Source organism: Lissotriton vulgaris, chromosome 1_1, assembly GCF_964263255.1.
Source record: "Lissotriton vulgaris chromosome 1_1, aLisVul1.2, whole genome shotgun sequence".
Classification (NCBI taxonomy): Eukaryota; Metazoa; Chordata; class Amphibia; order Caudata; family Salamandridae; genus Lissotriton; species Lissotriton vulgaris.
The window spans coordinates 467,770,056-467,785,274 of record NC_141685.1 but is presented as its reverse complement, the minus strand read 5'-3'; the positions used below and the strand labels follow the sequence as shown (position 1 = coordinate 467,785,274).

General features: G+C 48.2%; 1 protein-coding gene across 7 annotated transcripts in view; it reads right to left on the bottom strand.

Annotated features, from left to right (window-relative positions):
- Positions 1-15,219, bottom strand: part of MIER1 (MIER1 transcriptional regulator) — a 396,268-nt gene that overhangs the window by 236,141 nt on the left and 144,908 nt on the right. For 2 of the 7 annotated variants that reach the window (XM_086953837.1, XM_086953838.1), the window contains exon 1: positions 10,351-10,499. The exons of the other annotated variants lie outside the window; for them this stretch is intronic. In XM_086953837.1, coding sequence (XP_086809963.1) covers positions 10,351-10,359 — 9 coding nt within the window. In that variant the 5' untranslated portion in view covers positions 10,360-10,499. Of the gene's footprint in view, positions 1-10,350; positions 10,500-15,219 lie in introns of those variants that run through there. 7 annotated transcript variants of the gene reach the window in all.

Here is a 15,219-nt window from a genome sequence, read left to right as displayed (position 1 = left end):
TGCTTGTTTTCAAATGTTTTTGTGGGTGGCATGAACCTTTCAAATCAATCCATTTAGACTTATTTTACTTCTCTTCACCCCATTCTCTGCTATTTGAAAAACCCCTATGTTTTCCTTCTATGTGTGTAACTATTATATCAAGTATACTGTTTGTTTTCAGAGGGGTCCAGCAATCAAGTTCTGGCCCTATGTGAAAACACTGCTTCTGCTTTTATTATCCGTAAGGATTCTTACCTCAATCCAAAATGAAAATACATTTTCAATATTTCAAATTCATACATTAATTCAGCTTTAAAAACTGATAAAATAAAATCCATTTGGCAACCCACTTCTGTCACTGGAGTGGCTCACTTACACCACTACAACCACAAAAGCTGTTGCCAAATCCTTCATCACTGCCACACAGTCCATAGCGAGGATACGTTGCAATAATGTACGATAATGTGCTGCATAGGTAAATACTTAGAGGTCCCAAAGGCGAGACTGATTGCATTGCAAATAGTTGTTTTATAAGGCACAGAAAAAAAATCTCGGTTTCCTAACGCCCTACTGAGGTGGTAGATTAGTGATAGATTTCTCAAATTTGTCCCTGTGTGAGGCAGAAATATTTGTTTGCCCCCTTTGAGGTGGGGGCTTGGCTCAATGCTTGAAAGGACCGTCCCCAAATTTTTTTGTAATAAAAACCATAATCCCTGGTGTCTAGTGGGCTTTCTGCCCCTCACACCCCCAGGCAGCAGATTGGAGGTAAAGTCTTCCTTTCTGACCCCAGGTTTGAGCTGAGGGGGGCGGGAAGAATGTTGGCATCATTTTGTTGAGGGGAGACAGATTGGAGGTAAAGAGGGCTTAAAAAGACTTTTATGGCCTGTGGGATGGCAGGGGAGCACTTCCTCATTGCCAGGAAGGCTGCCTTACCCCACCCACCACAAAAATACTCTGGTGTCTAGCGAGTGAATCCCTGAATTGGGGATCACCCTCCTAGGGCAAACTCCAAGTAAGGATCCACCAGGGAAAGAGACCAATGGAAAGTGAACAGTCTGCCCTTTCCAATGACACCGCTTCATTCAAAATCTGTGCATGAGGGGCTCAGATATGCCACCGAGCACCCGTGTAAGTGAAAGTAAACAAGAAGAAGAAAACCTCTGTCTTTAGAGGCAGTGCTGTAGACGTGTCCAGCACGTCCATAGTATCTAATACTTCAAAAATGAAAGATTCATTCCTGCACACTAGATGGCATCTTGCGGAACTGAAACTGAGTTGCACCAGGTTAATTAGTTCTACAACATTCAGACTCCTGACAGCAAGGCTGTACCTACATGGATATTTCTAACTTGCAAGTAGCCCCTTGTCAAATAATGCTCTTGCAGAAAGTCCTGATTTTTTTTAACCCACATTACATAGTAATTTAGGACTAGTAGTGTTATGTGGCCCTCAGGGTCATTCATAACACTGCTAAGTTAGCATGAGCTTTGCTGCCATGATGCTGCTTTTACGCACGTTACTACATGACTTGATTTTGCAAGACTTTGTGTCTTTCACATGAGAACAGTCTGCTTTCTGTCTTGTTCCTGGAGTTAACGCTGAACACAATGTGCAAGGTCGAAAAATATGCCCCTTGTTATTCTGTTCTGGTCAGTCCCGATTACCTAAACAAAACATGCTACACAGCCACACTGCTAGAAAGCTTGTGCTTTAAAATTATGGAGCTGCGTGTTGTTCACACACACTTGGAGGGAAACCTTCCCTTGGAGAAGAGCTATGCTGTTCCTACGATGTAAAGCTACCATCTAGGCTCTAAGGTATGGGGTGTGCTGACAAAGCCCAGAGATCTTCCTTTATACAATATATCTCAATTTACCAAGGGGAGGGTGGTTAGTCCTTTTTCCACTGTCTGTATATAATGACATCCCCCTTCATATTCTGTAGTATTGTAACAATGCTAACTGTGCTAGGTTTATGCATTTTGCTGCTGGCAGTGGCTCGTATACTGCATTATAGAGCACGATAGTTAAAATAAAAATGTTGAACTATACTGTGACTGACTATCCATATTGTGGACAAGTATGAGAGTGAGCAACAGGGTATGTCTTGCTACCACGATTCCTGAGAGAGTCAGGAGTGTTGCGTTCTGGGTTGTCTTATCATTTGTAGTTTTGTGATTTTGTCAGAGAACGAATGAGACACTATATCTAGTCGGTTTGGGGATGTTGGGGGCTAAGGCGGTACAATGGTACAAACCCTATACACAGAGGTCCTGTTTTTCTATGCATAGTTCTGTGTATGTGCAGAATCCCTGCAACAGTAGTTTCACTCTAAACAGACTAAAAAGATCCAGTATGCAAAGCTCACTAGTCTAAAACCCAGTACTGACTGAATAGCAAACAATACCACACTACCAGCCAGCTATGCATGTTGAAGTTATGCCAACTGCTGTGTTATGATTTCACCACGTTCCAAAGCAAATGGTGCCATCACAACTTCAATAATACAAAAGGCGATGGGAGGAATGCTGGTAAAAAGTCTAACTGTACGAAATTAGGTTTTTGTTGCAGTTATCCCCCCTCCTCACTTGCTTCCCCCTTGTAAGCGACTAGATGCTGATGTTTGACTCGGACAGTGCACTGAGACCCGTTAACCAGACCTCAGTGCCAGTGCTACTTCCCTAAATCAAGATGTTGTCTAATTGTGGCCCAACACCTTTGGGATTTAAATCTGGCTTCCCTCAGAGGTAGGGGGTGACAATCCCCTGACCAGGGCACATTTGGCACCAGGACTGGTGGGAAAATTAGCAGTCATATAGGTCTGTCCACCCTCAGCCTAGTTCCACCCCTAAGGTGGGTTACCTGATGTGGATACAACATTTTAAAGTTTGCCAACTTGGTGATGGCAGAATTAGGAACTCTGGGAAATGGTTATGCCCACTTTCCACAGGAAGCAGTAATCGGGAGCGTAGTGACACCAGGAGTAAGTAGCCAATTGACTGCTACCTCACACTCCCCTAGATCTACTATTTATGGGAGCCCCTGGCACCAGGAAATCAGATTCCTGCTGACCCGATAAGAACACCGAAGAGCTACGAAGAGCAAGGACTGTGGAGAAGCAACAGACTTGGTACCAACCTTGCTAGCCGGTTCCCTCTTCCAGCCAGATTGCACCAACGCACTAACGTTGTTTCGTCCTGCAGCTGCTGTGCCTCCAAAAGTCTGTGAGGACTGCCTGCCTTCAACAACAAGCATTTTCAATGCAAATGGTCTCGCATTTACGAGACTTTATGCTATTGGCTTCGTAAATGACAATGCCTTTTATTTATGTGTTGCTTTTAAAAACACATATATAAAAGGTATTGTCATCTCTAATGCGGATAGTTCAAACTTTCGCAAATGCGAGACCACTGCCAATGGCCACGCCCCTTTCTTCAGACACTGCTCACCATATTCATGTTACAGTGAGCAGTCTAAAAAAAGGTTCGTGGCCAACATTCAAGTGAAAGCGCGGTATAGGGTGCTTTCACTCAAAAAAAAAACGCATCTGTAGCGCGGCCACTAAAGTGAAATCAGACAGCGCTGCAAATTAAATAAAGAAGAGCGACAGTAAATTAAATAAAGCAGTAAATTAAATAAATAAATAAGTGTGGCCGCTAAAGTCAAAGCAAATTAAATAAATAAGGAAGCACTGCCTTTAAAGTGACAGCAGACAACGTAGCAAATTAAAAAATATACATTAATAACAACAATAGGGCGGCGTGCTGCGACTTCGTGCGCGGAAAAGGGGAAGGCTCATTAAAGAAAAAAGTGCTCACTGAATAGATAAATGCAAAAACAACAATTGATGGACAGAGTGCAGAACAATGTCATACATTCACCGCAGTACAGAGATCTGGGCCACTGGATTCAAGCTAGCCTGGTTGAAGAAGGCTGACATACCCTGAAACCGGTCCCAGGATGCTTGTTTCCGGTCCTGGGAGGACCTGGCCTGGCAGTTCGGTCTGGACTGTTACCATGAGGCACAGGGTCAAGACTGATTTGCTTATGGCCATGTCTGAACTGGGGTGGCGAAGTGAGCTGAAGAATGATGATAGATTAAACCCAGATCAGTTGACTGGGGGTGAGTGCTTGCAATGTTCAACACTCCGTCCATCTTCCCCTTTGGTTTTGCTTTGTTCGCCCTAAGTTGGCAGGATTTGCCCAGATGTGGGTCCCTTGCTCACTTTACCACTGGATTCAAGCTAGCCAATAGTATGCCGAGACGTGGGCCCGCTCCTTCCCTGTGACACTTTAGCAAGGATGTTTTGGAGAGGAAATTACATTTAAACTTTAGAGACCTGAGGAAACCGATTAGAACACTTTCTGAGAACTAATAAATAAATGTACACCAACTACACATTATAGAAAAGATGCCAAAAACAAAATAATTTTAGTTACTGCATTGTAAAAGCATGCAGAAAGTGTTGTTTAGAAGATCATTTAGTGGGCATCTCCACTAGTTGGAGCTGCCCAAATCAGCACATAACAAATTGAGAGCCTTTGAGGCTCACCACCAAGTGTTGCCCGTTCCTGCCAGAGGGGTGTGAAGCACCCCGACCCAGGAGGGGCTTTGTTTCAGACCTCCAAGAACACAAAGGCTCTCATCATCCAATGAGGTAAGAAACCTGTCTGGTGGTTCCTGACGGGCGTTATTTTGGGAGCATCTCTAAGATGCCCTTGGAGTGCATTTTATAATAAATCCAACAGTGGCATCTCTGTGGTTTCATTATGCTATGAAGTTTGGCACCAAACTTCCCAGTTTTCAGTAAAGCCATCATGGAGCTGTGGAGTTTGTATTCACAAACTCCAAGCCCATGTACTCAAAATGGCTTCATGGCACTCAAGGTCTGTGAATGACACAAACACTGTAGGGGCATATTGCTAATGCAGCTATACCCTCACCTGTGGTATGGTGCACCCTGTCAAAGGGCTGTAAGGCCTGCTAGAGGGGTGACTCGCCCATGCCACAGGTAGTGTGGGTGGGCATGGCACACAGGAATGTGTCAAAGCAAACACAAGGAGATGATGAACGGAGAGCTGAAACTTTTCAGACACTCACCCCCAGCTACAGATCTGGGTTGAATCCATCATCGTTCTTTAGTTCATTTCGCCACCCCACTTCAGACATAGCTATATGCAAATCAGCCTTGACCCTGTGCCTCATGGGAACGGTCCAGCCCGAACTGCCAAGCCATGTATTCCCTGGACCGGAAACAAGCATCCTGGGACTGGTTTTTGGCTAACAGCCCTCATCAGCTAGCCGGATCAAGACTGATTTGCCACCACAGACAAGTTTTTGACCCCCTGCGGGTGACAGCCTGCACTCCGAGGCCAGAAACAGTGCCTGCTCTAGAGGAAGGTGATTATATCTCCTCCAGCAGGATGGTTAGTGATATAACAAGACCAGGGGCTTCAAAGTCCCTGCTGCCTTTGATATGCGACCCCAGCTTCCCCCATCAATCAATCAATCAATCATCATTTGTAAAGCGCACTACTCATCCGTGAGGGTCTCGAGGCGCTGGGGTGGGGAATGCTGCAACTGCTCGAAAAGCCAGGTCTTGAGGAGTTTTCTGAAGGTCAGCAGGTCTTGGGTCTGCCGTAGGTGGATGGGGAGGGTGTTCCAGGTCTTTGACCTAGACCTGGGAGATGACACCCTCTGCCCTGAGGCCCATTTAGCACCAAGACAGGTGGGAAAGTAGGTATGCAAGTAGGCAAGTTTAACCACCAGGCTAGTCACACCCCTAGTGTGAGCTGCATGATGTGCTAGGTGGAGGAAATGTACCACCATCTGGTTTTTGATGGAATTAGTAACTCTGGGACAGGGTTATGTCCACTCACCACAGCAATTGGTCATATGGGGGTGTAGGGACCCCAGGGGTACGTAGCCCATTGGCTGCTATCCAGCACTCCCCTTTACGCCCCTAAATGTAGTATTTAGGTGGCCCCTTGACACCAGGAACTCAGATGGGTCAGCCTGTAGAAAGGATAAAGCAGAGCCGAAAACGTGAGAACTGTGGACCAGCAACTACTTTGGAGCAAAACCCTGCTGGACTGCTGCCCTCCTGACAATCACCGACAACTACTCGCCCAGAAACAGAAAAGCCTCCCCAAACCCTTGGTGAGCTTTAGCTCCCAGGTACAGCTTTCCTTAAACCATCGGACCCACCGAGAAAGCAGCATCCCAGCAAAAGGCCTTTGTGCTCCAGGAGATCAGATCAGCTCTTTGCCCAACTTGGAGACGCCAGGAGCCGCTCTGCACCAATGCCTGAGGCACGGGAGTCAGTTGCAAGCACCAAGGCTTTTGTGTGTTCAGTCGGACCATCACTGCTGCCAAAACCTACCAGCACGTAGAGAGACTCTAAGAGAGGCAAACTCCTCACCGAGAGTGGCCCTGCTGTTTTTCTTTTCCCTCTTCTGCAGGTGCACCAAGAAGTGTGAGAGCCTCTACTCATTGACCTATCAGACAAATCACCTCTGCACCTGAGCTCCCCAAACCGGGCTTGCGCAAACAGATGGTGTCTCTGTGGTCCAGAGACCCTCAGGGGACCAGCCCCCTCCTCGCTCACCCTCACACCCCCCCTACCCTCACACCCCCCTCTCACCCCCTCACCCCCACACGCCCTCACACGCCCCTCACCCTCACACGCCCCCTCACACGCCCCCTCACCCTCACACGCCCCCTCACCCTCACACGCCCCCTCACCCTCACACACACCCTCACACACACCCTCACCCACACCCTCACCCACACCCTCACATACACCCTCTCACACCCTCTCACCCTCACACACCCTCTCACCCTCACACACCCTCTCACCCTCACACACCCTCTCACCCTCACACACCCTCTCACCCTCACACACCCTCACACACCCTCTCACCCTCACACACCCTCTCACCCTCACACACCCTCTCACCCTCACACACCCTCTCACCCTCACACACCCTCTCACCCTCTCACCCTCACACACCCTCTCACCCCCCCCACACACCCCCTCACCCTCACACACCCCCTCACCCTCACACACCCCCTCACCCTCACACACTTTCACACACCCCCTCACCCTCACACCCTCACACACACCCTCTCACCCTCACACACACACACACCCTCTCATACTAGATAACTATTTTACTCAGTCAATCGTGCATGCTTCGTTTCACCAGAGGTGCTGAGAAAATAGAGAGACAGGCGTTTTCAATAAAAGATATTTATTGAACAGTCTTCTTTCTCAAGCATAAGAAATGTACTGCTAAAATCGTAATACTGGTTATAAAGTACAGGACATATAATACGAAAAGTATTATAAAGTAGTACTGTAAAAGCATGATATGGTTTCTAAGCCATACGTTACCTAAAACGTATAAAATACATACAGTAATAAAATAATGACTAAAAGTACTCAACTGGTGCTTCTAAAATACGCCTACCCCGGTGTACCTAAGTCTAGTACAAGGGAAGAATTAGGTGAAGAGTAGCTTAAGTTTAGTATTTCTCTGCCCAGGATCTATCCAAGAATTCTCTATGGGTCTAATCAGCTCCGTACCTTGGTTTTAGAATGAAGGAGGTCTTGTGTCTCTCTCAGGACTCTATTTCCCAGCAACCTGCAAGGGTAGCCTGGAAACACTGGATCTGGATTTCTCGGCAGGAGAAAAGACAGTGTCTCTCAGTGAGTCAGCTGGAGGGTCGGCTTCCTTCGGCACTTGCTGCTGCAGGGCGTCGGGCAAGTAGTTAGTCGATCTGCTCCAAACCAGTGTGTGTTTGTCTGGGCAAATGTAGGCATATTTATACTTTGAAGGTGCCAAGTTTGACGTATGATTGGACTTAATAACCACTCAAAGACTCAGTTCTTTTAAAACTCCATGATTTCCTAGATAAATTAGTATTCAGGCGAGGGGAAGTCCCTAGCTGCTGAACTCTGGTTTTTCTAAGAAATCGTTGTTGATTCTTGGAACTTAGTGGAAGTAGCCATGCCGTATTTGGGCTGTATAGGCTCAGTCCAAATATGGTAATGATTTCTATGCCTAAATAAGGATCGGGTTATTTATACCTATATAAGGGCATGAATCGGGAAAAATTACACTAGGATCCTAGATTAATTTACAACAAAGCAAGACAAAAGTTAATGGCAAACATAGAAAGAAATGGATAGAGTAATGTGAGATATGAAGTACCAGGAACAGATGTGGAAATGGAAAGAGGTGGAGAAGTGAAGATGCGAACAGTGAGAATCAAAGGTGAGAAATGAGTGTTAGGTTAAGTTGAGGTACCGAGATGTGGTAGAGTAGTGAGATGGGCTGAGAGGTGATTTGAGAGAGAAGCGAAGTAGATGGAGGCTATATACAGATGATATGTAAACAGCACTGTGATACGCACCAAGTAGAGGCAGAGGGGAGGTAGAACATAGGGAGGGTTAGAGAGGTATAATTCAGAAATTTGGTGTACAAGAGCAGCTGTGCCTTTACTTACGCCTGTTCCTTTTTTGTCAGTGCGCACAGCATCAGAAAAAAAGTATTGGCAAAGCCAATGGTTCAACAAGGAAAGTAGTACTGGATTTGCCAGTGCTTGTTTTCTAATTGTTTCTTTGCATTTTATACGTCTTTTGCACAAACGTGTAACTGAAATATCACGACAAATGTATTTTATATTTTTTGTACACTGAATAAACAGGCCCTCGTGGAGAAAATTACTTTACAAATAAAACGTCAAACGAATGGAAATGTACATGAAAGCAAATCATGCTCGTTATTTAGAGAGTCAGCCCTCTATTACTCGGACAAGAACATGTCCACACACTCATTCCACTACACAATGCTTGCATATTGAATGGGAAAAAACACATGGTATGAAGCCATAAACGCAACCTCTGCAACGAAAAGCACTATTAGGAGAATCACAGAGATAATATGCTTAAAAAAATAGGAAACATTCTTTACCTCCTTAGGAAAGAACGTCCAAAAACCTCACAGCAAAACATGGGTACAGACCGTGCTTTGTTTACAAATATACGGAATTGCAATGTCACGCTGTCAAAACAACCCTGTTTTAGAAAAATTGAACAACAACAAAACACAATAGTAAAAATGAGTTTACCGTGGCGTATTAACACTCCGAGTGAAATTAATGTTCTCCCGTGCTTGTCGCGAGGGGCTTAAGAAATGTTCGAATAGTCGCTGCATGTCTTCCCAAATAGAGACCTCAAGTAACGGTCAAGAATTACCGCATTTGCAAAACTACAAGGGGAGCGGAAAAAGAATATGAAAGGCGCGCCACAAACTGTCATTATAACAGAACCACGGACCATAGCGTACGAAGGAAAAACGCGCGCACTACGTTTTACTGAGACTCTTGCGAGGAAAAGCCGCGTTAACTACGCACCTTACTGGTGTAACCAGATGGCTTATACGACGTTAGATCACAGCTCAGGCCGCGCTATCGCAACCCAGGGCAAACTCAGTAGCAGAAGCACAAACCATGCGAGCCACTGCCCCAGACAGGGTTTGTTTTTGATAAACAGGAGAGATGAAAATGCATGCTGCAGTGTGAGGTGCTGGAAATGCGACGGGATTGTGTGTAAAACCCACAGAGTTCAAAATGCAAAAAGACAGCTCTGTACTTTGGAAACGCAAAACAATATGGGTAAAAAGACTCATGAATGTCAGATATGGAAGAGCAAAGATCTGGCAAATAACAGGTAACTGCAAAATTCCCTTACCATGTATGCTCTTGATCAGACTGTTTATATGCAATGGGCATGTATGAACGTTTCATAAAACGGGGGTATTGCAAGATCCCCAGTGTTCGCTCTGCAATGGTTTTGGGCAACTCCTATCGTTGGTGAAGGCGGAGGTTGGCGAGGGGCTTGCACAGACACAAAGTAGCGGTGTGCAGGCAGCTCTCAGTGAAAGGCGGAAGAGGGTGTACATAAGCATTAAGGTAAGTAGGAACACTCTCAGCATACTACGGGGGGGGCGACATTGTGGATCGGCAAATACTACGCATGAAATCCCTCTGCACCGTACGGCAAAACGGGTGGGGCTCGATGGCATTCGCAGCTCTGCACTGAAACAGATTGGTCCCACTCCGCAGTGACTACTAGGCGCGCGTTGCAGCAGATGGGCGGGGCAGGGACGCTGCTCTCGCATCTTGCTTATGCCGGGTAATAAAATGCTCAAGTTGTGCACTGGAAGCAACAAGTTATCGGGCTGAGTGCTGTAGTGGAGGTTTCTCGGGCCTCCCTGCCCTCCACCGGCAGCTGCCGGGACAGCTTGTGCACTGAAAAAGACACGCACATCCTGCCCATTTGTATACTTGGACTTTATGCCTTACCTCCGCCATAGTTGTCGTGCCGAGGGTCACATTGCGGGTCACCGGGAGAGCCCGGATGCACAGAAAACAGCACAACAGAAACAGCGTGAGTGACTGCGAAAGCGGGAACCAGGCCCGAGTCGTCTGTGCCCCGTAGCAGCCAATGGGAAAGTCCCGGAGGTAGACTGGAACATCCTCACAGCCAATGGCAGCACGAGAGGGGACGGAACAAATTTAGTCGGAGCCAACTGCAGTGCCGAACAGGAGGTGAAAAACCGCTGGGCCAATAGAAGCAGGGATACAAACATTTCACAACCAATGGCAGAGCCGAAAAGAAACGAAAACAAAAGCAGAGAATTTGAATGGGACTATAATGAGCCACAATGGCTAATATAAATCGAATTTCTAAAGTGATGATTTAATTTACCCTTCTACGGTACACGCCCGGTTCGCGCATATTCCACAAGGTGATTATCTTGAAAGACCCAGTACAGATTTCCAGAGCCACAAATGTCCCACTTTGCTTCACTAATCTACTTGTCTAATCGAAACTGCAAAAAGTGTGTGCATTTTACTTTGCACGCATTTTCTTCGAGTGACATGGTGTATGCGCTCGATTAGTTCATTTGTAACTGTGGTGGAATCGAATGGATAATGTCTTTATTTTACCTGACTGTCTACTGTCCATCTTTTAAACACACCAGTCCAGTTAACATTCTCGACAAGGATTGAATAAGAGACAACGATAGATCCCAGTGAACAACGCACAAATGAGAGCGTGTGTTTAGAGCTAGTGCAACCAATACACTTCATTAACACCCCCACCCCACCCCCACCCCGCACTCGCGCATAGGCAAGACCTAGAGTGGTTGAATACTACCCAGAGTGGCCAAGTCAAGTCAAGTCAAGTCATATAATTTGTATAGCGCACTACATACCCAGAGGGTTTCAAGGCGCTTAGGAGGGGAGGAGGATTACTTGTCAAAAATCCACGTTTTGAGTTGCTTTCTGAAAGCTAGGTGGTTCTGGGTGAGGCGAAGGTAAGCGGGGAGTGAGTTCCATGTTTTAGCAGCCAGGTAAGAGAAGGATCTGCCTCCCATGGTGGTCTTGTTGATGCGGGGTACAGTGGCGAAGGCTTGGCTGGAAGAACGTAGTTGGCGGGAGGGGGTGTAGAAGGACAGTCGTGAGTTGAGGCATTCTGGACCGATGTCGTAGAGTGATTTGTGTGCGTGGGTAAGCAGTCGGAAAGTGATCCTCTTATTGACGGGTAGCCAGTGGAGGTCTTTAAGGTGACCAGAGATGTGTTCGTTGCGTGGGATGTCTAATATGAGTCTGGCTGAGGCGTTTTGGATTCGTTGGAGTTTCTTCTGGAGTTTTGCGGTAGTACCTGCGTAGAGGGTTTTTCCGTAGTCCAGTCGGCTTGTGACCAGAGCGTGGGTGACTGTTTTCCTTGTGTCGGAGGGGATCCAGCGAAATGTTTTTCTGAGCATGCGAAGAATGTTGAAGCAGGAAGAGGATACGGCGCTGACTTGTCTGTTCATTGAGAGTGAAGAATCCAGGATGACGCCTAGGTTCCGTGCGTGGTCTGTCGGGATGGGTGCTTTTCCGAGGGCTTCCGGCCACCAGGAGTCGTCCCATGCAGAGGGGGAAGTACCTAAGATGAGGACTTCTGTTTTGTCTGAGTTCAGTTTCAGACGGCTTTGTTTCATCCATTCGGCAACTTCTTTCATTCCTTCGTGTAGGTTAGTTTTGGCGGTGCTGGGGTCATTGGTGAGAGAAAGGATCAGTTGAGTGTCATCCGCGTAAGAGATGATGTTGAGGTTGTGTTGGCGTGCGATGGTCGCGAGGGGGCTCATGTATACGTTGAAGAGGGTGGGGCTGAGTGAGGATCCTTGTGGTACGCCGCAGATGACTTCAGAGGCCTCAGACTTGAATGGTGGAAGGCGGACTCTCTGGGTTCTTCCGGTGAGGAACGAGGTGATCCATTCAAGTGCTTTTCCTTGGATTCCGATGTTATTGAGGCGTTGTAAAAGGGTTTTGTGGCAGACTGTGTCGAATGCTGCAGAGAGGTCAAGGAGGATGAGGGCGACTGTGTCTCCATTGTCCAGTAGAGTTCGAATGTCGTCTGTTGCTGCGATGAGGGCGGTCTCAGTGCTGTGTTTTGCTCGGAAGCCAGATTGTGAGGGGTCGAGGGATTTGTTGGCTTCGAGGAAGGCGGCGAGCTGGTTGTTGACAGCTTTCTCGATGACTTTGGCCGGGAATGGAAGAAGCGAGATGGGGCGGTAATTTTTGAGTTCGGTGGGGTCCGCTGTGGGTTTTTTCAGAAGGGCGGTGAGTTCAGCGTGTTTCCAGTCTTCTGGGAAGGTGGCGGAGTTGAATGAGCAGTTGATGACGTCTCGGAGGTGCGGTGCTATGACGGAGTCTGCTTTGTTGAAGATGTGGTGAGGACATGGGTCTGTGGGGGATCCTGAGTGGATGGAATTCATCAGGCGGATGGTGTCCTCAGTGGAGATTGGGTTCCAGTCGTTAAGGGTGTTCATGGGGGGAAGATGATCAGCAAATGGTAGGGTGGGTTGGTTTCCGGGTTGGTTGTCAAAGCTGTTGTGGATGTCTGCAATCTTGTTGTGGAAAAATGAGGCTAGGGAGTCGCAGAGGCTTTGAGAGGGGGTGATGTTGTTGGAGTTGGCCGAGGGATTGGAAAATTCCTTGACGATGTTGAAAAGTTCCTTGCTGTTGTGAGCGTTGTTGTCAAGTCGGTCCTTGAATGCTGTTTTCTTGGCTTTTCGGATTAGTTGGTGGTGAATGCGGGTGGCGTTTTTGAAGGCGTCCTTGGTGTTGGTGGTTGGGTCTTTTTTCCAGGTCTTTTCAAGGGAGCGGCAGAGTTTCTTGGACTTCTTGCGATCATCGTTGAACCATGAGGCCTTCTTGCTGCCAGGTTTGTTTTGACGTTTTTTCAGTGGTGCTAAGGTGTCAGCGGTGTTGGATAACCATAGGGGGAGGTTGGCTGCGGCTTCGTTAGCGTTAGAAGAGAGGGCTGGGGTGTTTTGAAGGAGCGATGCAGAGATTTGGTTCGTGGTGATTTTGTTCCAGTTTCTTTGCAGGGTAGGTTGGAGGTGGATGCTGGGTTTTGGTTTGTTGTAGGTGAAGTGAACGCAGCTGTGGTCAGTCCAGAGGAGGTCAGTGGTGTGGCTGAAGGAGACATGGTTGCTGGATGTGAAGATGGGGTCGAGTGTGTGACCTGCGATGTGGGTGGGGGAAGTGACCAGTTGTTTAAGTCCGAGGTTGGCGAGGTTGTCCACGAGGATGGCGGTGTTGCGGTCGTTGATCTTTTCGAGGTGAAAGTTGAGGTCTCCCAGAAGGATGTAGTCTTTGGAGGGGAGCGCGTGTGGGGTGATGAAGTCCGTGATGTCTTCACTGAATTTAGCGCGGGGTCCTGGTGGTCTGTAGAGGAGGGTGCCTCTGAGTGTGGTCTTGGGGTCGATGTGGATCTGGAAGTGAAGGTGTTCGGAGTTAGCGAGGTTGGCGTCAGAGCTGGTGGAGATGCGGATTGATTTCTTATGGACGATGGCGATTCCTCCTCCCGTGTGGCTGGTACGGTCTTTGCGAGTGATCTTATAGTCTTCAGGGATGGCAATGGTGATGTCTGGTGCGGAGGAAGCGTTCATCCATGTTTCCGTAAGGAAGGCGATGTCCGGAGACATGGTGTCTAGTAGGTTCCATAGGTCAATGGCGTGCCTGTGGACTGATCGGGTGTTGAGAAGGATGCATTGTAGGTGGTTGGAGCCGGGAATCTGTGGTGTGGTCGTAGCGGAGATGTTGAGGGTGCCGCTGAATTTACAGGAGAAGCAGGAGAAAGGTCCATGCGTGTGTCCAGGGGCGGCTTGGACGCAGTTGGGAGCGCGGCCGGGGTTGAGGGCTAGGAGGGTGGCGGCATCGTAGGTAATGCGGGGGGGCTGGGAGGTACGGGGCCAGGGGGTATGGCGCTGGGCGCGGTCCAGGCGCGGACGGGCGTAGACGGGCTTACCTTTGGCGCACCTTTGGCGCGGGTTGGGCGCGGTCGCTGCGCGTAAACGCTGCGCGCGGGAGCTCCTGACATATATGGATGGTGGAGGGGGAGGGGCGAGGGCGTCTCAGCTGGGAGGCGGGGCGGGTCACGAAGGAGGACAACAACAGCTAAAATGGCAGCGGAGGGGTCAGCGGAGCGGAGCGCTTGGGGCGAAATGCGCTGGTGCAATGAAAATGCTTTTAAACAATGACAAATGCGCGTTACAAGTGAAATGTTACAAAGCGGCAAGCAGGCGCCTTACAAATGAAGTTTTAACAAAGCGGAAGCGGGCGCCTTACAAGTGAAATGTTTACAAAGCGGCAAGCAGGCGTGTTACCAATGAAATTCTAACAAAGTGGCAAGCAGGCGCGTTATCAATGAAATCTTAACAAAAGCGGCAAGCAGGGCACACTGCAGGTCGTCAATTAGGGTTAGAGCACACAACGATACCGCAGTTCGCCAGGGAGGCAAGGGAGCGACCACTCTGCTGGGGAGCGAAGCGAGTCACAGCGCGTTGAGGACACGGAGCGCTGTATCAAGGTAGTGGGAGGGCGTCTCAGCTGGGAGGCGGGGCGGGTCACGAAGGAGGACAACAACAGCTAAAATGGCAGCGGAGGGGTCAGCGGAGCGGAGCGCTTGGGGCGAAATGCGCTGGTGCAATGAAAATGCTTTTAAACAATGACAAATGCGCGTTACAAGTGAAATGTTACAAAGCGGCAAGCAGGCGCCTTACAAATGAAGTTTTAACAAAGCGGAAGCGGGCGCCTTACAAGTGAAATGTTTACAAAGCGGCAAGCAGGCGCGTTACCAATGAAATTCTAACAAAGCGGCAAGCAGGCACGTTA